The sequence below is a fragment of the Dermochelys coriacea genome, chromosome 4, assembly GCF_009764565.3.
Source record: "Dermochelys coriacea isolate rDerCor1 chromosome 4, rDerCor1.pri.v4, whole genome shotgun sequence".
In the NCBI taxonomy this organism is placed as follows: domain Eukaryota; kingdom Metazoa; phylum Chordata; order Testudines; family Dermochelyidae; genus Dermochelys; species Dermochelys coriacea.
The window spans coordinates 110704293-110730997 of NC_050071.1; the positions used below are offsets into that span (position 1 = coordinate 110704293).

The following is a 26705-nucleotide window of genomic DNA, read 5'->3' on the forward strand; positions in this document are numbered from 1 at the left end:
TATAAGAAAATTACAGTCATGTTCTTTTACACGTTGTTATTTTAAACCACCTCTTCCTGTATTTGCTAATCTCTTTTTTAAGCACATATGGTTCCTATTCTTTTATATAACTGTCACATTTCCAGAAAGGGCATCAGCTTCCTTAACAATAAACTTCATGCAAATAGAATGAACATGTCCCAGTCTGGAATACGGATGGGATAGGAATCTGACCAAACCCCCCTTAGTGAAGTCAACAGTAGCTTTTCCATTGGTTTTTAAATGGAAATTGACTCAGGCCCTATGTAAGAGCAAAATGAAGCATTGAGTGAAGCAGAGTCCTAGCATATTAAAACACAGGAATTTTATTAACTTTTTCCTCTCTGCACAACTGAAGCTGATGTTTTAAAAACTAATTTTGAAATGGTTTGATTTAGCATGGTTATACTGCCAGGATAGCTGGCGTACAAGTTTTCTTAAACTTTTTTTTTTTAAACACATTCTCGGGACATAGTCTACTAACTATTCAAGGCAGCTTCATATAATGCTGATTATTTCAAAAGGTTTTTTTGAAGGTTTCAGGATGTGTGTGCACACTCTAAGAGATCTATGTTTCTCTAGTAGTTACAGCGCTCAGTCTTGGCGTAATGCCTAGAACAGACTGAAGATATGTGTGTCTTTCAGCATGCTCCATCATGTGATATTGCTTTTAAAGCCTGTGATTGTTATATTGCTGGATTACTGTATTCAGCATACCTTTGTAAATGGCTATATAAGGAGAGAATTTAAACAAAACAAAACTATTGTTCTCCTAGGAAAGTTATGTATATCAGTACAGTCAAGCAGGTTGGGAATACATTTCATGAGAAGGTCTGGTTAACGTTATTCCAACTTCCTTTGTTTCTGGCAAGATCTTTATATTTTCATTGAATACTTTATGGCCATTAATTTTATAGCCATTTGATTATTTCCCCCTTAATACAGAATTTTTTTAAACATGTAACAGCATATTAATGGTATCTTAGGTTATTATGTGTTTTGCATTAAATAAGAATTAGGGTCCAGATTAAGTTGTCCTATAGAAAAGCCCAGGAGGGGGCCAGAGGGGAAGAAAACACTGCAACAAGCAGGGAGTGTTGACGTCAGATTCCCCAAAATCAGCTTGCATCTCCAGGATCCAGGATGGAAGCTGAACCATCCACACACAGGCCCTGTGCCTCAGTATCAGCTACCGCCCAACACAGTCCCTTCATTGGAGCTATACTAGCAGAAGCCCTGCCCGCCCTCCAAATGGGCATAGCACAGAGGGACAGATTCCCCACACAAAGGTGAAGTGCTTTGTCAAAGGTCACACAGAAGATCAGCAGCTGACCTTGGGAGCAAAACCCTGATTTGCCGAGTCCAAGTCTAGTGCCCTATCCATTGGAGCATGCTCCTTAGAAGCTGAAAGTCTGATACAGTTATAAGCAATTGAAAAAGGATGGGATGGAAATATTTAGGTAACCTTAATTTTAGAGGTCACTGTGCAGACCAGCTGTACTATCATTGTTGGTACATCCACTAAGCAGTAGAATTACGAGGATAAAGGTAAAAAGAAAAGGAGTACTTGTGGCACCTTAGAGACTAACAAATTTATTAGAGCATAAGCTTTCGTGAGCTACAGCTCACTTCATCGGATGCATTTGGTGGAAAAAGCAGAGGAGAGATTTATATACACACACACACACAGAGAACATGAAACAATGGGTTTATCATACACACTGTAAGGAGATTGATCACTTAAGATAAGCCATCACCAGCAGCAGGGGGGGAAAGGAGGAAAACCTTTCATGGTGACAAGCAAGGTAGGCTAATTCCAGCAGTTAACAAGAATATCAGAGGAACAGTGGGGGGTGGGGTGGGAGGGAGAAATATCATGGGGAAATAGTTTTACTTTGTGTAATGACTCATCCATTCCCAGTCTCTATTCAAGCCTAAGTTAATTGTATCCAGTTTGCAAATTAATTCCAATTCAGCAGTCTCTCATTGGAGTCTGTTTTTGAAGCTTTTTTGTTGAAGTATAGCCACTCTTAGGTCTGTGATCGAGTGACCAGAGAGATTGAAGTGTTCTCCAACTGGTTTTTGAATGTTATAATTCTTGACGTCTGATTTGTGTCCATTCATTCTTTTACGTAGAGACTGTCCAGTTTGGCCAATGTACATGGCAGAGGGGCATTGCTGGCACATGATGGCATATATCACATTGGTAGATGCGCAGGTGAACGAGCCTCTGATAGTGTGGCTGATGTGATTAGGTCCTATGATGGTATCCCCTGAATAGATATGTGGACAGAGTTGGCAACGGGCTTTGTTGCAAGGATAGGTTCCTGGGTTAGTGGTTCTGTTGTGTGGTGTGTGGTTGCTGGTGAGTATTTGCTTCAGGTTGGGGGGCTGTCTGTAAGCAAGGACTGGTCTGTCTCCCAAGATCTGTGAGAGTGATGGGTCGTCCTTCAGGATAGGTTGTAGATCCTTGATGATGCGTTGGAGAGGTTTTAGTTGGGGGCTGAAGGTGATGGCTAGTGGCGTTCTGTTATTTTCTTTGTTGGGCCTGTCCTGTAGTAGGTGACTTCTGGGTACTCTTCTGGCTCTGTCAATCTGTTTCTTCACTTCAGCAGGTGGGTATTGTAGTTGTAGGAATGCATGATAGAGATCTTGTAGGTGTTTGTCTCTGTCTGAGGGGTTGGAGCAAATGCGGTTATATTGTAGCGCTTGGCTGTAGACAATGGATCGAGTGGTATGATCTGGATGAAAGCTAGAGGCATGTAGGTAGGAATAGCGGTCAGTAGGTTTCCGAGATAGGGTGGTGTTTATGTGACCATCGCTTATTAGCACCGTAGTGTCCAGGAAGTGGATCTCTTGTGTGGACTGGTCCAGGCTGAGGTTGATGGTGGGATGGAAATTGTTGAAATCATGGTGGAATTCCTCAAGAGCTTCTTTTCCATGGGTCCAGATGATGAAGATGTCATCAATGTAGCGCAAATAGAGTAGGGGCATTAGGGGATGAGAGCTGAGGAAGCGTTGTTCTAAGTCAGCCATAAAAATGTTGGCATACAACTGACATTGATGAAAAAGGAAAAGTACTATGATGGCCAGTGATATGACCATGAATCATCCACAAGGCCACACACTGAAAACAAGAGGGGAAAAAAGTTAGAAAATCCTCTATTTCAGCTAACTTCAGTTTCTTATTGAATTGACCCTTGAACCACTGAATCATTAGTTTTCAAGAAAACAATTTTACTGGCCAGTTACTCAGCAAAACATAACATGATAAATGATGCTGGAGGTTTTCATCTGGTTGTACTGTTTAATTAAATATATAAACAAAATGCGACTGTCAGCTGATTTGAGATCATTGCTGATTAAGTGATATTTTAAAAAATTAATGAAGTAATGCTTGAATATGGAGGAGAAAAACCTAATTGATATAAAAAACTAAGAACATCAAGTGCTCAATTAATTAATAATTTGCTTGCTAATTGACTTCTTGAAGTTGCCTGACTGGCAAAACCAACTTGGGATCTATAATCATTACCACACTGCAATAGCTCACTTTTAGACATTTTCTAAAGGTGTCTAAGGAGAAGAATTTTTTTTTTCAGAGTAGCAGCCGTGTTAGTCTGTATTCGCAAAAAGAAAAGGAGTACTTGTGGCACCTTAGAGCTACATGAAAGCTTATGCTCTAATAAATTTATTAGTCTCTAAGGTGCCACAAGTACTCCTTTTCTTTTTGCGAATACAGACTAACACGGCTGCTACTATAAAACTTGTCATTATGCAAGGCACGGAATTTAGCCGTATAAGGACAGGAAGAATCAGTTAGTCTCCCAACCTCGCTTGCAGTTATTCCAAGGATGAAAAAATAACTATCAGGAATATGGAAACTCCCAAGTGAGGCTGTCTGTGACAGTTGTTCCTTGACATGTGCAGCTGTTCCTTGACATGTGATGCCACTACTGATAATGCTCCCTTACCAAGAGAGCTCAGATAGAGCTAGACTGTTCTATTAGGCATAGCTTGAGCAAGGAGCAGATGCATAAGTTGCACCACCTCAAGAGGCATCTGACGAAGTGGGTATTCAATCATGAAAACTTATGCTCCAATATATCTGTTAGTCTATAAGGTGCCACAGGACTCTTTGCCACTTTTACAGATCCAGACTAACACGGCTACCCCTCTAATGATTGTTCCCTCTGACATCCTTCAGAGGTACAATTCTTCTCCTGCTCTGGATTAGGGTGAGATAAAATTACTGCAGGCCTTAATGGGAGTGACTTAATTCCTCTCTGATGTCCGGCTGGAAGATAGAGGGAGATCCAAAGCTCAACATCCTCCCCACCACCTGCTTGCTCATGGGGAGTACCTGGATAGCAGAAGCTATGCTCCACAACAGACCTAGCCTCAAGTTCCAGTTCCAGGAAAGTCTGCAGATGGGGTTTACTCCCCTGCTGGGCCAAGACAGATAAGGAGACAATCTAGCCATTAGAAAATAAGGACTGTTTACCAAATGAAAACAAATGAAAACTTAGCATGAAAGGAAATATTATTTGCAAGTTTTAAGGGAATGCTGTACATTGAGAATGGCAAAAATGGAAGAATATATTATTGTGGCCTCTAATTTCTTCTCATTAGTATGCTTTTTATTCTTTAAATTAAAGTTATCTGCTCTGCATGTGCTGCTAGTCTTTCCTTGAAATTAATAGGTCTGTTTTATTAGTCAAGCACATGTAAGAAGTGGTTGGCTATTGTTAAAAAAAGGTGTCAATATTAACTACTATACAAAGGTTTAAATCTTAACTAAATAGCATTAAAAAGTGACTCAGTAAGCCACCTTTAGGTTATTGGTGCTTCAAGATTTTTCAAAGCAAAAGACCAATATGAAGGATTAATGGTTAAGGTTATGCAAAATCCATTTAATCAGCATGGCTAATTTTAGCTTTAACTAAAGCTGCTGGCAACTACATACATTTTGCTCTAAGGCTTTACTTTTGAAGAGAGTGATGAATACATTTTTAGAGGTAAATATATCTTAACTGAGACTCTACCTAATGCTCTTTAATTGCTGAAAACGTGATTTTAATAGCATTTGCATTTAGAGAAGCAAGGAGTTCTTCAGCTGTGCATCTTCTCAAGACACTAAAATAAGCATTCCGTTTTTCACATTTGTGTTCAAAAGGTACATTATATAAAGTAGGTAAGGTTAATAAATAAACAAAACAATAGTATCATTAACAGTGGACTTGGTTTATGATGCCAAAGTTATTCCCTGAAATACTAATCATCCCCATCAGAGAAAGCCTGGGAAGCTGAAGGGCCTTGCAGCATGCTCTGAAGGTTAACTTACATTGACTACATCAGACAACTGGGGGAGAAAATGCCAGAAATGAAAGCCTTTCACTGAGAAACTTCTGCCCCTAGCCAAACAGATCTAGGCCTATGCATACACTACAGAGTTTACAATGGCACATTGTCTGCTAGTGCAGACACTCTAAGGCAACAGAACAGAACTCCTAATTACTCCAGCCACAGTGAGCAATGGTAGCTATGTTGGCTGGAGTTCTCCTGCCGACAGAGCATTGTCCACACTGCGGTTAGGTCGGTGTAATTTATGTTGCTTAGGGACCATACTGACCTAAGCTGTGGTGTATACATAGCCTAAGCACTGTCACCTTAAGTGTACCAGGTTATATCAACTGGTAGGATAACACAAAGGATTTTTATCTCAGTTACGCAGCTCCCATGCCACAAAGGATTTGGTAGTTCAACTGTATAGATACATAGATACTAAGGTCAGAAGGGACCATTCTGATCATCTAGTCTGACCTCCTGCACAATACAGACCACAGAATCTCACCCACGGACTCCTGTGAAAAACCTCACTTATGTCTGAGCTATTGAAGTCCTCAAATTGTGGTTTAAAGACTTCAAGGAGCAGAGAATCCTCCATCAAGTGACCCGTGCCCCATGCAACATGAATTCAATCTGTGGTAGATTAAACATAGAGACGTTTTCAGACAAATGTGATGCTCCAAACATTAAAACTAAATGGCTGTCTGAGTGATGACAGCCAAAAAAAATTTGACTAAAATATCCTGGCTCAGACGAGGGTGGAAAATGGAGGCAGTTTCAGTTGAATTGAGCTTTTTTTTTAAAAAAAAAAAAAAAAAAGAAAAAGAATGTGAGCACCTTGAAGCGGGCACTTTCTTTACATTTGTGCCTTGCACAATGCCAGGCATATGGTCACCACTTAGTAGTGCTTCCCAATTGTCTTTTTAATAGTGTGGATTTTTGGACAGCTGTTGGAAACTTTGTGGGGAGCTTTGCAAAGTTAGGATAACGCTTTAGAAAATCATCCAAGCAAATCAGACCTTAAAGATCTTTAAGATTTTCACCACTAATTTTTTTTGTAATGAACACTTGTGATCAGTTATGAATATGGGAATTACCAGACTGGATCAGACTCAACGTCCATCTAGTCCAGTATCCTGTCTGTTACAGCAGCTAGTAGCAGATGCTCAGAGGAAAGATAAGAACACTGTAGTATGCAGATCTTGGATAATCTGCCCCTACTTTAGGTCTCATCCTAAAAGCCAATAGTTGGACATTGGCTTAAGCCTTCAAGCATGAAGTTTAAAAAGTTGCCTGTAACCAAATCACCTCAAGCTAAGAAAAATTAGGCAAGGTCAGTAAATGGACAGGAAATCTGTAGGGGAATCCCAGAATACTGCAGGAAATACTGTTAGCAGTATAGTAGATGTCATTCTTCCCTCTGAGAGACAAGGTGCGGGAGGTAATATATTTTATTGGACCAACTTCTGTTGCAGAGAGAGACAAACTTTGGAGTTGACGCCCAATAAGTTAAAGCTTTATAACCAGGAAACAAATTGTCAACATCACACATCACAATATACACAATAAATATAATTAAATCAAGCCCTAATATTTCTCAAGCAACATTTTTCCTATTTTGCCTATCTGTACATTTTTATTATTGATGGAATTTTTTTTCCTACTGTTTGTGTGTGTGTATGATGAAATCCACTTTTACTGACATTGACTGATAAAAATTGAATCCTTTCAAGCCTAATTATATTATTAGCTCCTGTCCCTGCAAATGTTTAGCATGAAAGGTATTAGATTACTCTTATGTAAGCCACTTTGTTAGTCACATTTGTTCATTCACTCTCCTATGGATTTATGCTCCCCATACAATATTTAATTCTAATCTTTATAATATTTTCTTATAATCCTCAGATTGGACTAGTGTTCTTTTCTCCACCTTGGTGTTTTCTCCAATTCTGCTCCTCACACATGAGAGGAGCTCCTTGTAAACATTTGCAAAATTAATTCACTATCCTACTCAAAACTCCCCTTTTCCATGATATCTATTGACAATAGTTAGGCGGCTGATATACTGAGATCATTGCCTAGAACGCTGACCCATATTGTCTCATTGTTTACTTGTACTTCCCCATCTGTCTGTACTCATTTATTATCTCTTGTCATACAATTAAGCTCTTTGGGGCAGGGAAAGTAATCCTGTTCTGTGATTTTATAGCTCCTAGCACAATGGAGTCCTGATTCATGACTAAGTGCTATAGTAATACAAATAAATAATATTCCTTCTGCTAACCTATTAATGAAAATATAACAATTGATCCCAATGAATCTGATTACACGAGACACCAAAAAGTCATGAACCTTAACTCAAGCAACCTTATTTTTTTATATATAAGTGGATGCAAATAAATAAAAATCAAAGTCAGCAGTTGAAAGACATTTTAGATGATCATACACTAATCAAAGCTTATTTTAGGTTATGTTTTATAACATTTAATAAATCAAATACCTAAATAAAGAAATGCAGTAGGGTAGCAAAAACTCTAGTGATGGCTTAGAGCCAAAACGGCTGTCAATTTTTGCTGGTCAGCTGAGTTTCTTTATTTAGGTGTTTCTTATATTAAATGCTGTAAAAATTACTCCTGGACTAAATTAAGTTTTGTAAGGTGTTTGATCATCTAAAATGCTTTTGACCTCCTCTGAACTAGCAGCTGAACAATTCATAATCATTCTCAAAGTCTGATTTATTTTACCTGTGTATTCATTTTACAATGGTTCCATCTAATCCACATTTATTTAGTTTTCTTCTGAGAATGTCATGTGGAACCAATATTAGTGTTTTACTAAAGTCAAGATAGTCTACGTCTACTACTTTTCTTTACACACTAAGCTCATTATTGCATCAAAGAAACCAATTACTTTGGTTTCACTTGATTTGTGTTTTTTACAAACATGTTAATAATTTATTTATTGCTGTATTTTCTTCTAGCTGTTTACACACTGATTGCAGCTGCTTTGCTAATTGTTTTGGTAATTTATCAGGTATTGAAGTTAAATTTAGTGGTCTATAATTTGTCTCTCTCCCTCTACCTCCCGCATTTTTCCTCTACTTTTAAATGGGTACATAATTCCAATTTCCCCTTGGCTGTCAAAGGCAAAGCAGTGCAGTTAGATTTTTAATAGCAGTAAATGCTAGTAATAGTATTTTGCTAGCAAAATTGGATTTTGATCGACAGTTAATTTGAATGGAGAAAGGAGTGAGGATGGGTTGGGGAAGTAGAGGAAGGAAGGGAAAGAGCTGCATTAAAAACACCATAGATCACACAGTGGCTTGGGGGTTGAAGAGCAGCAATAAAAATTACAAACACTATAGTGAGGAATGGAGCCAGAGAGGATGTAGTAACTAGCATCAGATGAAAAAAGAAAAGGAGTACTTGTGGCACCTTAGAGACTAACAAATTTATTAGAGCATAAGCTTTCGTGAGCTACAGCTCACTTCATCGGATGCATTTGGCGGAAAAAACAGAGGGGAGATTGATATACACACACAGAGCACATGAAACATCTCTGTGTGTGTATATCAATCTCCCCTCTGTTTTTTCCACCAAATGCATCCGATGAAGTGAGCTGTAGCTCACGAAAGCTTATGCTCTAATAAATTTGTTAGTCTCTAAGGTGCCACAAGTACTCCTTTTCTTTTTGCAAATACAGACTAACACGGCTGCTACTCTGAAACCTAGCATCAGATGAGTAACAGAAGAAAAGCTCACTTAGAATTCGTCTAGACTAGGAAAATAGTGTTTAACAAATGTAAGCTAGCATATTTTAACTAACAGGTTTTAAAACATTAGTGTAGATAAGGTTTAACATCTTCTGCAAGTCTGAGGTTGAGCCTACGGTTTAAGCAATTAAAATATGCTAGCTAACATTGAACACTGCCTATTTTCCTAGTTTAGAGAGTATTATAGGGCTGATCCTGCCAGGTGTAGAGTGCTCTCAACTCTTACCAACTTTACTACCTCACAGAAATGGATCCAAATGGTTCTTCAGAAGGACTCACTCCAACACTATACCAGGTCCCCTCCATTCCAGTAATTGGTATAAAGTTCTAAAAGAATTTGGGGCTTTACACCCAACATGAATTTATGAAGTGCAGAAAACTGATAAGGGAAACTAAACTCACCAGGGAAAAATCCATGGCTAGCGGGGCTAAGGATTATAAGAAGGAGATTTTTAAAGTATGTTAGCAATAAAAGAAATTCTAGCAATACTATAGGTCCATTACTAGATGGAGATGGTAAAATTACTAATGATGCAGAAAAGGCAGACATGTTCAATAAATATTTCTGTTCTATACTTGGAAAGAAGCAGGATGATGTACTTCTATCACACGAGGATGTGGCGTACTCTCCAAACCATTAATAAAGAAGAAGGATGTTAGACATCATCTACTAGGAATAAACATTTTTAAATCAGGAGGCCCAAGTGTCTTAAAAGGGGATATCTGGCCTGCTGATGTTAATTTTTAATAAATCTTAGCATAATGAGGAAATTCTAGAAGACTGGAAGAATGCCAATGTTATGCCAATAATCAGGAAGGGCAAATGGAATGACTCAAGTAACTAACTATAAGCTAGGTGGACTGACATCAGTCCTCGACAAAATAATGGAAAATCTGATATAGAATTCAGTTTATCAAGAATTAAAGGATAGGAATATAATTAATACCAATTAACATGGATTTATGGAAAATACATCTTGTCAAGTAAACCTGAATTCATTGTTTGAGATTACAATTTTGGTTGATAAAGGCAATTGTGAAAAGGAAATATACTTAGACTTTTACAAGGCATTTAATTTAGAACCTCAAGACATTCTGATTAAAAAATTAGCATTATACAGTACAAGTTAAACGGATTAAGAACTGGCTGACTGACAGATCTCAAAAAGTAGAAATCAATGGGGAACTATCACTGTATGGGGTGTTTCTTCTAGGATTTTGCAGGGATTGGCACTTGGCCCCTGCCCAACACAATTCAACATTTTCATCAATGATCTGGAAGAAAATATGAAATTGCTGTGGACAAAATTTGCAGATGACACAAAAATTAGTGGAATGGTAAAAAATGATGAAGACATTATCAGGATCACTTGTGTAGCAATGTACATGGCACTTAGAGAGAGGAACATAAATTACAGGATGGAAGAGTTTGGATGAGGCACCAGGAGGGCAATCTGTATGCACATGGTTTAATGCTAGCTGTAACTGAGAAATTTCTGTACATTGTTCTTTTAATAAAGAGCAAAAGCAAGTCTTATGTTATTACCCAGCACTTTTTATACTGGACTCATTAAAAAAAATGCATTTTTACTACAAACAAATGCAAAGTTATTCGTTTAGGAACAAGCAATGCTGGCCATACTTACAGAATGGGCAGGGGTGAAAGTAACTTAAAGGACTTACTGGTACTCCAGAGTCCTGAGCAGGGGGGCATGGCCTCGACTGGACGAGGTGTGGCCTCAACCGGAAGAGGTGGGGCCTTTAAATACCTGGGGCCTTTAAATCTGGGGCTCCGGCTGTGTCTGGGAGCTCTGGGGCCTTTAAATCACCCCCAGTGCTACCAGCTGCGAGGCAGCTGGGAGCCCCAGGGCTCAGCGGAGCTCCGGACCCTTTAAATCACAGCCGGAGTCCTGTTGCCACTACCCCGGGGCTCCGGCAGCGGGGCTCAGGGGGCGCTTTAAAGGGCCCGGGGCTCCGGCCACTGTGGAGAGCCCAGGGCCCTTTAAAGCACCAGCCTCGGGAAGCTGCTCCAGTCCAGCATGGTGTACTTGCTCTTGCCGGTACACCGGACCAGACTGGACAGCTTACTTTCACCTCTGAGAATGGGGAACTATATCCTGGAAAGCAGTATCCTGAAAAGGATTCAGGGTCATAGTAGAGCAAGCCAGTAAACATCAACTCCCAGTACAATGCTATGACAAAAATGGCTAATATGATCCTTTGTTGTATAAGCAGGGAAATAGCAAGTAGGAGCACAGAGATAATTTTACCTCTGTAGGTGGCTGATTTGTGATACTGATATTGAAATACTGCATCCACTTCTAGTGTCCATATTTTTAAAGGATACTGAAAGCTTGACAAGACCACAAAAAGAGCCACAAAAATGATTCAAGGGCCTTTCAGTAAGAGATCAAAAGAGCTCAATCTGCGTAGCTTATTAAAAAGCATATATCTGCCCTCGGAGCTGTGGGGTGGGGGATGATTTCCAGCTTGAGGAGACTGACTCGCACTAGGTCTCATCAAGTTAGTGTGCTACAAATAGAGTGTTGCTGTAGCAGCAGGAACTGTGGGATGAACTAGCTTCCTCAAGTACATATCTAGGATCTTGGATAGGCACATACTCAAAGCAGTTAGCCTATCCTGCAGGTCACTCTGCCATGGCTACTCTCTGTTTTTAGCATGCTAGCTCAATAAGCTCTAGCATGAATGTCTCCTTGAGCTGGGAATAACACCATCAGCTCCAAGTGTAGACATGTCCAAAGATTGAGAGATGAGTTTGCTACAGTGTACAAGTACATTCACACAGAGAAAATACTGGATAGTAAGGTTTCAGAGTAGCAGCCGTGTTAGTCAGTATCCACAAAAAGAACAGGAGTATTTGTGGCACCTTAGAGACTAACATATGTATAAATTTGTTATTCTCTAAGGTGTCACAAGTACTCCTTTTCTTTTTGCAAATACAGACTAACACGGCTGCTACTCTGAAATGTATTACAGCATAAGCTTTCATGGGCTACAGCCCACTTCATTGGATGCATAGAATGGAACATATCGTAAGAAGATATATATATATATCTATACACATACAGATAAGTTGGAAGTTGCCATACAAACTATGAGAGGCTAATTAGTTAAGATGAGCTATTATCAGCAGGAGAAAAAAACTTTTGTAGTGCTAATCAAGATGGCCCATTTAGACAAGAAGGTGTGAGGAGCTCTTTAATTTAGTGGAGAAAAGCATAGCAAGAACCAATGGCTGGAAACTGAAGCCAGACAAATTCAATGTAGACACAAATTAATAGTGAGGATGCTTGACTATTAGAACAAACTACCAAAGAAGGTGGAGGATTCTCCATCAGTTGATGTCTTCAAATCAAATCTGGGTGTCTTTCTGGAAGATATCCATGCTTTATTTAGTCCAACAAGTTATTGGACTCAATACAAGGGTAATTGGATGAAATGTAATGACCTGTGTTATACTTGAGGTCAGATTAGATGTAACAGTCACCTCAGGTCTTAAATTCTACGAATCTTGCTTTTGCCTCAAAAGAAACAACTCGTTTCACAGTTCAAAAGAGCTGCTGTGACAGTCATCACTGACATTAATGTGTAGTCTTTAGCAAGTGTAATTGAGTCAAAATAATGTAATCAGCATTATCCTAGAGTTTTAAATGCTGCTTATTAGGCAAAGAACTGCAAGGGATACAGTAACTAGCAGAGCTGTTTTGTGGTGATGCTAATTCTTTTAGCAAAACTAAAATTAATATATTCACTACGTTACCAATTTTTGATCTTTTGCTGCAAATTAACTATTTTGTAAATTCAAAATGTGCATACCCTTGAGGTAGATCTTCACTCACTGGTCCTGATGAACTGCTGAATGTCAGTTCCTGAATCAACAGGGATTACCTTTTTTTAAACAAATGTGTGAAGTCTTTATTACTACCAGGTAATGCTAATTACACTAGAAGACAATAGGAGAGAATCTTAATATCTCTATTAGCCGTGAAGCTTGGGAGAATGTGATTTCACAGGTATTCAGAGTGCCTGGTAACTATATTCTAAATGAAACATGAAACAAATTTACACAAAGTCTTTAACACTAATTTTAATGAAAAAATGTGATACAGAAAGATCAGATCTGCAGGGAAAATAGGTAACCTTTTAAATTAATGTTCCCAAAACCACAATTAATTTAGATTTAATAGGACAGTTAATCTATGTTATTTGAATACTGATTATTAAACATTCACCAAGGACTAAAAACTATGTAATAGATTGTAACTGTGAAATTGATATGGACCTATTGTACAGTTTTTAATATTCTGCAAATATCCTTTAATGTGTAGTTTTTATTTATTTAATATGCAATAACTGTTTTATGAAGTCCAAATTAAATACTTGGGACTTTTAATTGAAAGGGGTTTCTGGGAACAAAAGACAAAAAGTAGAACACGTTTATCATGCATGCCAATGTCCTATAATCCTACTTTCTTGGAAAAAGAGGAAAAATGAGTTATGTAGGAGCCCAATATTGCAAAAAGGTCTCATTGGCTACTGCACAGCACGCATGCAGAAGTTCCAACAAAAAATGACTTTATATCAGTTAGAATAATCTTCCACAGTGCAGAAGACACAATGTTGATAATTCTGATTTTAAAATATGCTATTTTACTTGGGATTTTGGTTTTTTTGAGAGAGAGAGAGAGAGAGACTTGTAATGCCAATTTAAATGCTGTCTATTATGAAGCTGGCATAAGCTTTTCCTTTCCAGAAGTTTTTAGAACAAAGCTTACATTTTTGCCATAGTGTGGACCATAGCTTACAGAGCCAGTCTCCTGGACTACCTCCCCTCATATTCATGAACAGACAACCTCCCATTGGAAAATCAATAACACTGCATGGAAATAATTAGGAAAGTATTTAGTGTATTTTTTGCATCTGTTAATGCAGTTTAGCAGTTATAATAAGGGAATAGAGCCAGCACCATGTGACCAGCCAATTCTTGGTAGACTATTAAGGGTCAACAGATGACAGTGGTGGGGACTGACCATGGTTTGGCAACCATTGTCCTACAAGAGTCCAGAAATGACAGACATATATTGCGAAATTCACCAGTTTTTGCCACAGTTCAGATCCCATCCAGATAGGAAATATCCACACTAAAATAAGCACTTAAAATGGACTAAAATAAGGACTGGCCAAGTTGTTGACAGACAACTGATTTTCACTAAAAGAAAAGGAGTACTTGTGGCACCTTAGAGACTAACAAATTTATTAGAGCATAAGCTTTCGTGAGCTACAGCTCACTTCATCGGATGCATTTTCACTAGTTTACAACAAAATTCTCTCTTCGACTCTCTTTTATGGCAAGTGAAATTTACCTAATAAACATTTACCTGATAAATAAACATTGTGCATTTCTATTACTGTGTTTAACTCCATTTTTTCTTACCCCTCAGTCTCTCTCCCCCGTCCCTCCCTTTCTCCAAGCATTTGTCTTCTTCTCCCCACATCTGATGTCCTTATAAATTCCTCATCTCTTGTCTACTTCCCCCTGCCCAAGGCCTGTTAGCAGTTACTGTGCCTGCCTTTCTCTGCCTACTGTCAGAGCTCAGGGTTTTTCTTCTTAGCCTTCTCTCTCTGCCTACTCTTGAGGATGAGCTCCAATAGCATGTGTCTGGGCACAGCTGTTGTCTGCCTAAACTCTTGGTGTAAATTGCCTCCTGCCACTGCTAGCCAAATGTTCCATTTTCACATTCTTTAACTAATACATGAAAAATCTAAACCAAAAATCTGTTCATTCAGAATTTTCTGTTTGAGCCAGAGAGAATAAAAAAAAAAAAAAGAATTCTCTAGTTTTGAGGGTCATTATTCAGCAGTAAAATTTGGACTTTTCTAGAGATAATGTCCTGTAAAATCTAAAGGAGGACTTGTGGCACCTTAGAGACTAACAAATTTATTTGAGCACAAGCTTTTGTGAGCTACAGCTCACTTCATCGTATGCATTCGGATGTAGCTCATGAAAGCTTACGCTCAAATAAATTTGTTAGTCTCTAAGGTGCCACAAGTTCTCCTTTTCTTTTTGCGGATACAGACTAACATGGTTGCTACTCTGAAAACCTGTAAAATCTAAGGTGACAAGATTAGGGAATGAGAAGCATTCTTCAAAGAAGAACGCTAAGAAAGTTTAACTTCTGAACTATTTGAATTGTTAAGCATCAGACACCTTTTCTTTCAAATGAACTTTTCACATAACAATGCAAATTCCCATCCCACAAAATCTGATCACCACTATCTATGAATACCATTTCCTTCCTTTCTTTTCAATTATAAGCACTGATGTGTTAATAATAAAGTAAAAAGAAAAGGCGTACTTGTGGCACCTTAGAGACTAACAAATTTATTAGAGCATAAGCTTTCGTGAGCTACAGCACTTTGAAACCAATAACAAAGTAGTTAGCCTTTGTTTTCTTCAATTACATTTTCTTTTTTTTAAAACAATTGTACATATTGTGGCTATTGCTTGCATTAGTGTCTAAAGTATTTAGCTAAGGGTAACTTTGGGTAGAACGAATAAATACTTTGTTTCCACTTTCATCAACTGTTTATTAGTTTACAAACAGTGTTCAGAGTTTCAGAGTAGCAGCCGTGTTAGTCTGTATTCTCAAAAAGAAAAGGAGTACTTGTGGCACCTTAGAGACTAACAAATTTATTTGAGCAGATGTGTGATAAGTGTACAGACCATGTACTGCTTTTACTGATAAATGAAACAATTGTGTTTTCAGAACACCTCAAAATGACAGTTGTAATATGTAAAACACTTTATTATAATGCATATTGCATCATATTTTAGCTGAGTGAATGTAAATTTAAGATTCTATAAAGGACATCTCTATCTCTTTTCATGTTGGATGTATTATTCTGCATTTTGTAGAGATAACAGTTTATGCAATTCTGGTAAAATTTCAAATTATAGTATTTTTGAGTATCTATCTTTCTAAATAAATTTATTTTAAAACTAAGGCAGAGATAGGGTAAGATTCTCTTTTTTTTTAATCATTTTTATGGTTTGTTGTAGGCTAATTATGACTTTTAGGATAAATAACTGAATTCTCTCAGTGTAGTCAACTTTTATATATGTAATTCAACCATTTTCTTCAGGCTCAGCTCTCCAGTCCCCTCCTCCATAGCCTTGCATGTTTCTCAGCTTGCCAACTCTCAAATATGGAGTGCAATGAGTCAAAATTATGAATGTGAAAGTATTCCTTTTGTGTAAATAAGACTTTCTAAACCCTCAGTTTCATGATTCTTTATTTTTGAGGTCAATAATTTTAAATAATAAAAGTGGGAGGATTTCAAAATTATCAAACATAGTTAACTTTGGGAGTAAAATAAATGATGTCCCTCTAAATGAAGGATATGAGAGGTATGCAGCCTGCAATCTTTGGGATGCACAATCCTGGCATTCATAGGTATCTTTAAGGTCCATGTGACCCCCTTTTGTGGAAGATCCTTTGTCCCAGCAACCACTGAATTCTAGTATTGGTGCATCTGAGTACTCAACCCACCACTCAGAAAAATGAAAATATACAATTAAAGTAAAGTAAGTTTATCTTCAGCCCAGTTCTATACCCCATTCACAACTGTTAAGATAATGGAATAATTCTTTAAGATTAATGGTCAATTTGGGCAGCAACTGCACTATATATATATATATATTTATATATACACACACACACAGAGAACATGAAACAAATGTTCTCTGTGTGTGTGTGTATATAAATCTCTCCTCTGTTTTTTCCACCAAATGCATCCGATGAAGTGAGCTGTAGCTCACGAAAGCTTATGCTCTAATAAATTTGTTAGTCTCTAAGGTGCCACAAGTACTCCTTTTCTTTTTGCGAATACAGACTAACACGGCTGCTACTCTGAAACCGTCATTACGCAGGATTTGAGGTGTCCACGGCTGAAAGGAGCCTGCATTTGGAAAAAAGCAGTTGCAGAGTTTGAATCTGTTCCTTAGGTTGGACCATCTACAGAGTTGGGGGTGGAGTGCTGCAACCCTATACTAATGTAAGAAGAAGCTTCAGGGTTTTGGTTGCTATATCTAAGTGACTTTTTCCTCTCCACTCCTATTCAGACATAATGATTGCTATTAAAAGGTTAGGATGTGCCACCAGTTGACAGTTATTTCCCTGAACTAATAACAAATAGCTATAGTATTGCTGAGTTTTAGCTATTGCTATATGCTTACTTTTTAACAGCAACTGCTGTAGTAAGCAAAAACATAGTGGGTGATGTTCCATTAACAGAGGAGGTGGAATGCTGTAGATGGAAGATTCTATGGCAGTCAAGAGTAAAAAGGAGAAAAATTGAGGCTAGTGACAGCACAGGGACTCCCTTGAGGAGAGAAGCAGAGAACAATCATTAAGGAGAAGGGTATAGAAGCTCAGGAAAAACATGCAGGGATGTGAGACCCTGAGCTGATGAAAGAAAAGGAGAGGAGTCAGCAAAGTAAAGATTCAGTGAGAATGCAAAACAGACAGAAATCACCAGTGATGATAAGTGAGCATTTGTTTATCTCTCTCTGTGGTGAGGACATATGAAGGATGTGGAGTGTTACCAGACCTCTCTTTTGTTTAAACACTGAAACTATTTATTTCAAATAGGGTTTCTGCCTTCTTGATACTTTGGAGACAAGAATGTAATAGTTAGAAGAGTTGAAAGAATGGTGCAAAAATAATTAAGAAAAATTGCCAATAGCCATTTAAAATAAGAGTGAAAAAAGGACAAACTAGATACAATGGTCTGCAACCTAGAGAGAATAGGAGTCAGAGATGACTCATTAGAATAGAGGCCTGAGTGACAAGGATAATGGTGATTTGCTAACAGTGACAAAGAATGAGGGAAGTGGGGATTATGTGGAAGGAAAAATAAGGAGTTCAGTTTGGGCCATATTAAGTTTACCGTCAGACATACCTACACACACTATGGTTCAGGAAAGCACTTAAGCATATTCTTAATTTTAAGCAAGTACTTAAGTAACATTAACTTCCATGGGACTTAAACATGTGTTTAAGTGCTTTTCTAAACTAGTATCCCAGAGGGGAATGAAAAGGTAAATTTGCAAGGGACAGTAGTTGAACCCATTTGCATGAATAAGAGCATTCAAAGAAAGAGTATAGAACAAATAAGAAGAGTAGAAAGAGAAGTTAAGAGTAATACGAAATATCTGATAGGTTCCACTTTTAACAGTAAGATACAGTACTGTTAACTGAGGGGGAATGTAATAGTGTGCTTACATATATGGGTACACTGGGTACATACCAGAACTGAATAATTATAATCTTATTTATCCCACCTTGCCCCAATCCACATCTACTGTTTGTTACTCTCATACACTGAGTCATATCTAAAATTAGTCTGCAAACTCTGTTTCTTTATTAATTCAAAGAAAGCTTTTATTAAAGAATCTTTTTGTTTTGTTTTACTTTAACTTTACATCCACCCAATAGAACACAAACCAGAGCCTGCAGCTCTTTTTGTTCTTGTCAGCATCCACAGCTCTGCATTGGTGTGTGCAACAGGAGATTTTGAACTCTCCAGCCGCATCCAGCACTCTTAAGAATAGCAGCTGCTCCATAAGACCTCTTGGTTATGGACGATATCTTTGTATTTGTTATGTAAACACCTGCCACACTTTGGGGGTTGGGGGGAGGCCAGTGCACAACTAAGTGTTGCCAACTCTCATCATTTTTTAAAAGTGTCCTGGTAGTTGATGTTTTTCTTAAAGTACCAGCTGCTGAAGGAAAGTGATTAGGTGAAAATCTCAATTTTCATTTAGAATGAAAGCACATTTCTAGCTCCATGGTTGTAGAGAAAAATTTGAAAACATAACCTGAGTACACCCAAAAGGCCCAGAAGCCAGAAGACATAACAAGAAACAAAAACGCATTTTTTGAAAGCCCACTGATTTTTTTGGATCCTATTTTTTTTTAAATGCCTGGGGTTAGCAATATTGACTCTCTGTGCCTCAATTCCCCTATCTGTAAATTAGGGATAATAGTGCTTCACAATGATATTGTGAGCATAAATACATTGAGGCTTCTGAGGTAATCAGTTATTATGGTAATAGAGACTACCTAAGTATCTAACATAGATAACACACTTTGTCTCTGTTGCCATTCAAACAACAAGCACAGTGTTGTGGATGATGCCCCTTCAACAAGAGAGGATGGAAGATGAGTACCAGCATGAGAGGAAGTGATGGAAGTGTGGAAAGGCAGTGTGGTAAAAAAAGGAAGCAGCTGAAAGAGTAGGTAAGAGGAAGAACAGGTCCTGATCACACCATCAGTAGGTCTCACTAGTGATTTCAGTGAGGGGATCTGCTTAAAATTTGATTGCACAATATGGCTGTCATAAATATAAAGGGAAGGGTAATCACCTTTATGCATGCAATAAATAAAATCCCTCCTCGCCAGAGGTACAGAATCACTTTACCTGTAAGGAGTGAAGAAACTCAAATAACTTGGTTGGCACCTGACCAAAAGGACCAATAAGGAAAGAAGATACTTTCAAATCTGTGGGGAAGAGGTTTTGTTTATGCTCTCTTTGGTAGTTCTCTCTCTGGACAGAGAGACCAAGCAGGCAAACCATCTCCTGAAAAGATACATCTAAAATTACAGTAATTGTAAGTAAAGACAAGGAAATGCGTTAGATTATCTTTTGGTTTAGCTTGTGAATTTTCTCTATGCTAAGAGGGAGTTTTATTCCTGTTTTTTGTAACTTTGAAGCTGAGCCTAAAGGGGAATCCTCTGTGTTTTAAATCTTTTTATTTACCCTGTAAAGTTATCTTCCATCCTGATTTTGCAGGTGTGATTCTTTTACTTTTTTTTTTTTTAAATAAAATTCTTCTTTTAAGAACCTGATTGATTTTCAGTGTCCTAAAAACCCAGAGGTTTGGTCTGTACTCACGTTGTACCAATTGGTTAGGATATTATTCTCAAGCCTCTCCAGGAAAGGGGGTGAAGGAATTTGGGGGAACATTTTGGGGAAATAGGGACTCCAAGTGGCCCTTTTCCTGAATTCTGGTCTAAATCACTTGGTGGAGGCAGCAATACCGTCCAAGGACAAGGAAAGGATTTGTGCCTTGGGAAAGTTTTAACCTACGCTGGTAGAAATAAGCTTAGAGGGTCTTTTATGTGGGTCCCCACATCTGTGCCCCAGAGTTCAGAGTGGGGAGGGAACCCTGACAATGGCCCAGTGACACAAATCAAGCTGAGCAGATAAAAGGTCTGGAGCAAAGAGAAACCAACAGAATGACATACATAGCCCTGGTCTACACTACAAATAATATGTTGGTATAACTGCGCTGATCTGGGGTAAGGACCCCTGAAGCCAGATCTACACCATAAACTTACATGGGTATAACCACGTTGTTCAGAGATGTGAAAAATCCACACACCTGAGCAACATAGTTATACTGATCTTAACCCGCGTGTAGACAGCGTTATGTTGATGAGAGGGCTACTCCAGCTAACAAAGCTATGGCTTCTCACAGAGGTGGTTTAACTACTCTCCCTGTTGGTGTAGCAGTGTCTTCACTGCCAATCGTTCACTGGAGCTTCACCGTTGTAGCATTTTAAGTGTAGACCTGCCCTGAGTGATGCAGGTGTATGCTGCGGACGTACGCTGTGCTATGTTGACAGGAAGGTTTCTCCCATTGACATACTTACCACCTCTCAGGGAGGTGGAGTACCTAGGCCGACGGGGATAGGCGCTTGTACAAACAATGGCACAGCTGCACTGCTGGAAGCACAGATAGGGCTGAGAATGAAAACTAATCTCTGCAATCCCCCTGAAAAGATAAGTGAGTTGATTCTCTCTCATTGCCCTGAGCACGTGGAAGGGTTTAATTGTTTAAGGTTACTTTAGTACCCCAGGTTTCAGAGTAGCAGCCGTGTTAGTCTGTATTCGCAAAAAGAAAAGGAGTACTTGTGGCACCTTAGAGACTAACAAATTTATTAGAGCATAAGCTTTCGTGAGCTACAGCTCACTTCATCGGATGCATTTGGTGGATGCATCCGATGAAGTGAGCTGTAACTCACGAAAGCTTATGCTCTAATAAATTTGTTAGTCTCTAAGGTGCCACAAGTACTCCTTTTCTTTTTAGTACCCCAGAAACAGTTCATCTTAATCTAAAGCAGTAAGGAATCGACAGGTGCAGGGGGTGATGCCAGGCCTGGGGAGGGAGGATAGTCTTTGCGTTGGAACACCGGATTGGGAGTCTCAACGTTGGGATCCCCCCCCCCCCTTAACTCTGCCCCACACTGCGTGCAGTTGAGCTCCGGCAGGTCCCGCTCCCTCTGCTCTCGGGCTGTCGCGCTCCCCCGCAGAGGGCCCGGAGGAGCTGCGCTGGTCAGCAAGGGCAGGCAGGCAGCATACACCAGGAAGGCGTAGGCACGATGCCCTGGGTGCCGCTCCGAACTACAGACCCGCCGGGGCAAGGCGGGCGCCTCCAGCTGCCAGCGTCCCCACAGCCCCTGCCCCGGCCACCCCGCTGGCGCTGCAGCGCCACGCCGCCCCGGCCGCGGCTCCCAGCGCAGGGAGCGCTCGCGGCTTCCAACTAGCAAGCGCGCCTGCGCAGGAACTGCCAGGCGCCTGCGCGTTGGCCGCGAGAGCGAGTTCCCCCCCCCGAGGAACAGCGCCGCTGGACCGTTGGGCTGCCGCGGCGTCGGCTGAGGGCGGCGCTGTAATTCGCGGCTCGGGCCCTGGAGCTGGCGCGGTGGGAGCTGCCCGACGCCCCGTGAAGCGAGGGGAGAAGCGGCGGCCGCGGCTCCAGCCCGCCGCCTCGCAGCACCACATGGCGGCGGCACTAGCAACACAAACCCCGGCCCCGCCCCCGGGGCGCTCACGGCTGCTCTAGGCCGCGGGGAAGAGCGACTCCCGGCCCGGAGACGACGACGACTCCTCCCTCCCGCGGCGCCTTCGGAGTCCCCGAACGGGCGCTGCGCTCCCCGCCATGCCGCGCCCGGGCCGCTGCCCCTCGTCCTGGCTGCTGCCCGCGCTGCTCTTACTCGGCGGCGGCGCCTCGCTGCCCCCGGGATGCAAACAGGACGGCCGCCCCAGGAGCCCCGGCAGGTCCCCGGCCGAGGGGAAGGTGGTCTGCAGCAGCCTGGAGCTCGCCCGAGTCCTGCCGCCCGACGCGCTGCCCAACAGGACGGTCACCCTGTAAGTACCTGGGAGCGGGACGGGACGGGTCCCCTCCGGGTAGGCGCACCCCGCTCCAGGCAGCTCCTGCCTGCGGGACGCGGGCTCGCCCCCGCCTGTAGGGCTGCGCTGGGACGGGGCTGCCCTGCCAAGTACCGCGTTAAGCGCCTGCTCTCGGCCTTAGTGCAACGTGTGCGGGGAGAAGCGACCAAAGGCGAGTCTGCTCCTGCCCAGCCATTGCCCCCAGCCCCACCGAGCATGTAGCTGATGGTGACTGGGGCCAGGAAAACACGCCCCCTTGGGAGGTGGTGCAGAGGGGCACATTTTGTTTTGGGATCCCTCCAGGCTGTTTATTATCTAGTTTATTTCTAATATTTATGCTCTTGTTTAGTTTCCTGGCGCTGGTGGTGGTTGTTTTTAAGGAAAAGAGAAACCTAGAGCTAATGTAGGTTGTGGAGTTTACAAGAGTAGAGCATCTCCCTCGGGATGTATTATCATCTCAGGAATAAATCAAAAGGAAAACAGAGGCTAAGGTTACTCACCAGCTAGGAGGAAGTGTGGAGACAGTCTAGACTAGAGCAACTGGATGTGAACTAGCACTTAGGGGCTGGGCTCAGTTGGGTGCCCTGCCCTCACAAATTTAAAGGGCCAGCTACTAACCAGACAAATATGCTGGGAAGGCTTCCTGGAAAAAGGGTGAACCCACACTTGGGTACTTATTAATCCCCATTCCTTTAGTTCTAGTTGAGAACTTGTTTCTGTGGTGGAAGATGTGTGGAAAAGACTTCCTAATGTTTTCAGTGCTAGAGTTTAATGTCCGGAAAAAAAATTCCTTTGTTTTGTCTTTTTTTCTAGAACAAGAATTTGATATTTGATTTGGGTGTTAGTTTAAAGATTACTGCTAGTATCGAGCCATTAAACATGATTTTTTTAAGTTGTAGTGTGCATGCTAAAGAAAACATGTTTAATACTATTAGTGTGTTTTCTTTTCATACTTGGCTTGATTTTTTAATTTAACCGAGACTTCCAATCAAAGAAAAAGCGTAGCCTAAAAATATCAGTTATTATATTTGAGATTGTTGGAGAAAAAGCACTGAGTGCTAAGTATTTTATTCAACTTTGAACAAAAAACAAAATCAAAACTTGAAGGCCCACAACTTCAGATTTATCCTAAATATAAACAAATCTGCTAGAAGTTTAACAAGTAGATGGCACTACATGCTTACATTTTTTAATAGTAGAAATTAAATGAAAATGGATGGCCTAATATTAAGCCAGTTTAAAAAAAATAAGAGAGAACCATTTTTATCATTCTGATTTTCTTGAGGTCTTAGTTTGGTATTGTATAAAATCCATCTACACCAGGATACTGTTGTCTGGAAGCAATGAATCCGCAGCTGTTGTAGCTTGGATAGAATAACATGGTTTTGGAATTATTAGAATGTAAGGCCCCGCATATACTTACATATGCTCTATGCATGTGAGCTAGTCCCACTGAAGTCAGGTGGACAACTCACATTTATAAGTGTCTGTAGCATTAGGCATAGATGGTTCTTGGGTTTGAAGTATAGCCCTTGAGAATAGGGGAAATGTTCTCATTCCAAGGCAAGTCAGATTTACTGTAGCAAAAGGATGCAAGCATCATGTTGCATTATGTGAGTGAGCTCAAAATGGATGTGATATCAAGAAGTCTATGAAAATATAGTTGGAAACTAATATAGTTACATCTTCTGCTAGAACTTTGAAAAATCCACTCTCCGATAGCAAGTGGAAATCTTTCCTAGCAAACATGGCGTCCTAAGTCATCAGTTTCTGCAGAATTTAACTTTTTTAATTAAAAAAAATAAATGTAATGATATATTTTTCTCTGAGTGCAGATAGACCAGGTCAGTACCAACACTCATAGCTTTGCTCAGTAGTAGCAGCATGAAACTAGCAGGAATCTGGTCAGTTTCACCTCTGTTATTCAGAACAGCATGGACAGAAGTGACATTTTTAAATATGCTGTCAATGTCACACTGTTACTGCTTATGGAAAGCTATCAGCAGCAGAGGCATGAACTACAACTATGGGAAAGAAAGGAAACAAACAAACAAAATTGGAGGATGGGGAGGTGTAAAGTATTGGAAACCACCAAGAAGCTCTGGGGTGGGAGGGAGAGAAGAAACAAAACAGTCCTTCTCCTTTCCAGCAGCTAGAGGCTACTGGAACTACACATTCATCTAGCACCTACTAACCAGAGACAGATGTGAAAAATAGTTCCGAAGCAGGATCCAGGTACAGCACCATGGCAGAGATCCTCAGATCCATCTGCTTGCATTGAGAAGGGGTTGGGCTTCTCGCCAAGGTGCTACTCCAGGTCTTGAGGGTGGACATATTTCTTTCTTTCATATCTACCTCTGGCAAGTAGATGTCAGGTAAATTTTCAAGTACTGTTTACTACTATCACAGTTTTAGGGCCTTAAGTAGTTCAGAAGAGAGAAAAAGAAGAGAGCATGGTAATGTCATCGTCGAAATGACGGACCATGCGCGCGCGCACACAGTTGAGAAGAATTACTTGATTTATTTTGTCATGCAGAATTTCTTCATTAGTCAATGTATGTAAATAGAAAACTTTGTAAATTACTTTTGTTTTTAGTTGGATTGAGGTTTATAATTCCTGTTGAAAGTTGCTTTTTCTCTCTCATCATATTTTCCCTCTATTTCATGTATACGCTAGTCTTTGTAGATTGCATTTTTATCACATATGATCTTTAAATAGATACAGTGTAAGGAAAAAATTGGCTTTCCATAGCTTGTCTATTTCTAAAATTAGGATAATATCTACTACACAAATACGTTGTGAGGACTAATGTATAACAGTGCTCTGAAGCTGAAAAAGATAAATATTTAAAAATCTTTGACTTGTTTTTGAATTCAACACATTTTCTATAAGACAGTTGCTACCATATTCTGTTATGGAAAATACTTTTTGAAAGATTTAGAACATTGTATTGTCATTTATGACAACCATATTTTTTGAGAGGTCTGTTCCTTTATTGAGTTTACCAATGGCGTACATGAAGAATGTTTTAGATAATAAAGGTACTGAAGGCTTCTGAAGTACATTGTTAAGCACCATGGATGCTGGAAATTGTGCCATAGAACTCTCACCTGCAACATTATCAGGTTGGATAAGTAATTGCTTAGGATTTGAACATATTTTGCTGGCAAGTAGCATATTTTAAAGCTAGCATATCACTTAATAAAAAGAAAAGGAGTACTTTTGGCACCTTAGAGACTAACAAGTACTCCTTTTCTTTTTGCGAATACAGACTAACACGGCTGCTACACTGAAACATATCACTTAATAGTTCATCGTCTGGGTGGATAGGGGAAAATTTAATGGAAGGTTCCTCCTTGTGATTTGGAACAAAACTACTCATTGATTCTCTTACTGAAAAAATCCAACAGGAATCTAGATGCAAGAGAAACTTTGTTATATTATTCTGTAAACTTTAATTCTACTTAAGAGAGTCTTACAAAAAGGGAGGAGGAAGGTTTGTGTCCTTTTTCACTTCTTTATTATATATAGGCTTGTCAGAAATCTTTTTTTATTATTTTGATGGATAATATAAATGTTTAAAATAAACTTTTATTTGTATCAATTTAAATTTTCACAGTAGCAGGAAATTATGGGAGTGTCAGACTAATTATTTAATGACCACATCGAATAAGTTCTCAAGGAACCTTTTTTTACTTTGCCTATCTGTAAATTTTTATTATTGATTGGGTGCATATGATGAAACTGGTGTTTACCAACATTTACTGATACAATCTAACGCTTCCAAGCCTAATCATGTTTAATATAAGGCCCGAAAAGGGCTTTACATTTTTTTATTAGAAATTCAAGTCTAGTCCATCAAGTCTTCCAGGAAAAGCAGGATTATGACAGGGAACCTGGTAGGATTAGGACATCAGATGCACCAAGCCAGTGAGAGAAGAAATGATATTTTAAGAACATAGAATTTGCCAGAATGGTCTAGATCAGTGGTCTATCTAGTTCAGTATTCTGTTTTAGCCACTATCAGAGGAAAGTACTCAAATAGAGAGTTATAGAGTGACCTACTCACAAAGAAAGTTTCTTCCCAATCCCACTAGTTAGGAGCTGGTTTATGTCTTGAAGCATGTGGATTTATCTCTTCCAGACCCTTGATTTATTAACTTTGCTTGTTTTTTTTTTTTTAAATCTTTGCTGTTCTATCTCTGTTCTTATCAGTATAGCCAATCCTTCTTTGAATCATGTTAAGCTCTTTGCCTCCATGATATATGGGATATAGGCATTCCACAGGCTAACGGTGTGTTAAACTTGCTG

The 26705-nt window shown here is 39.7% G+C and overlaps 2 protein-coding genes across 7 annotated transcripts in view; one reads left to right on the top strand and one right to left on the bottom strand.

Moving 5' to 3' along the window:
* Positions 1-22949, bottom strand: part of LOC119854276 (cytosolic beta-glucosidase-like) — a 94468-nt gene extending 71519 nt beyond the window's left edge. The window contains exon 1 of one of the 2 annotated variants that reach the window (XM_038398213.2): positions 22894-22949. The gene's annotated coding sequence lies outside the window, so the exon portion shown is untranslated. The remainder of the gene's footprint in view (positions 1-22893) is intronic. The other variant, XM_043514067.1, reaches the window with a different exon arrangement.
* The window catches only part of ADGRA3 (adhesion G protein-coupled receptor A3), a 126312-nt gene continuing 121403 nt past the window's right edge, over positions 21797-26705 (top strand). For 4 of the 5 annotated variants that reach the window (XM_038398209.2, XM_043514065.1, XM_043514062.1 and 1 more), the window contains exon 1: positions 21823-22372. In XM_038398209.2, coding sequence (XP_038254137.1) covers positions 22164-22372 — 209 coding nt within the window. In that variant the 5' untranslated portion in view covers positions 21823-22163. Of the gene's footprint in view, positions 22373-26705 lie in introns of all 5 variants that reach the window. The other variant, XM_038398208.2, reaches the window with a different exon arrangement.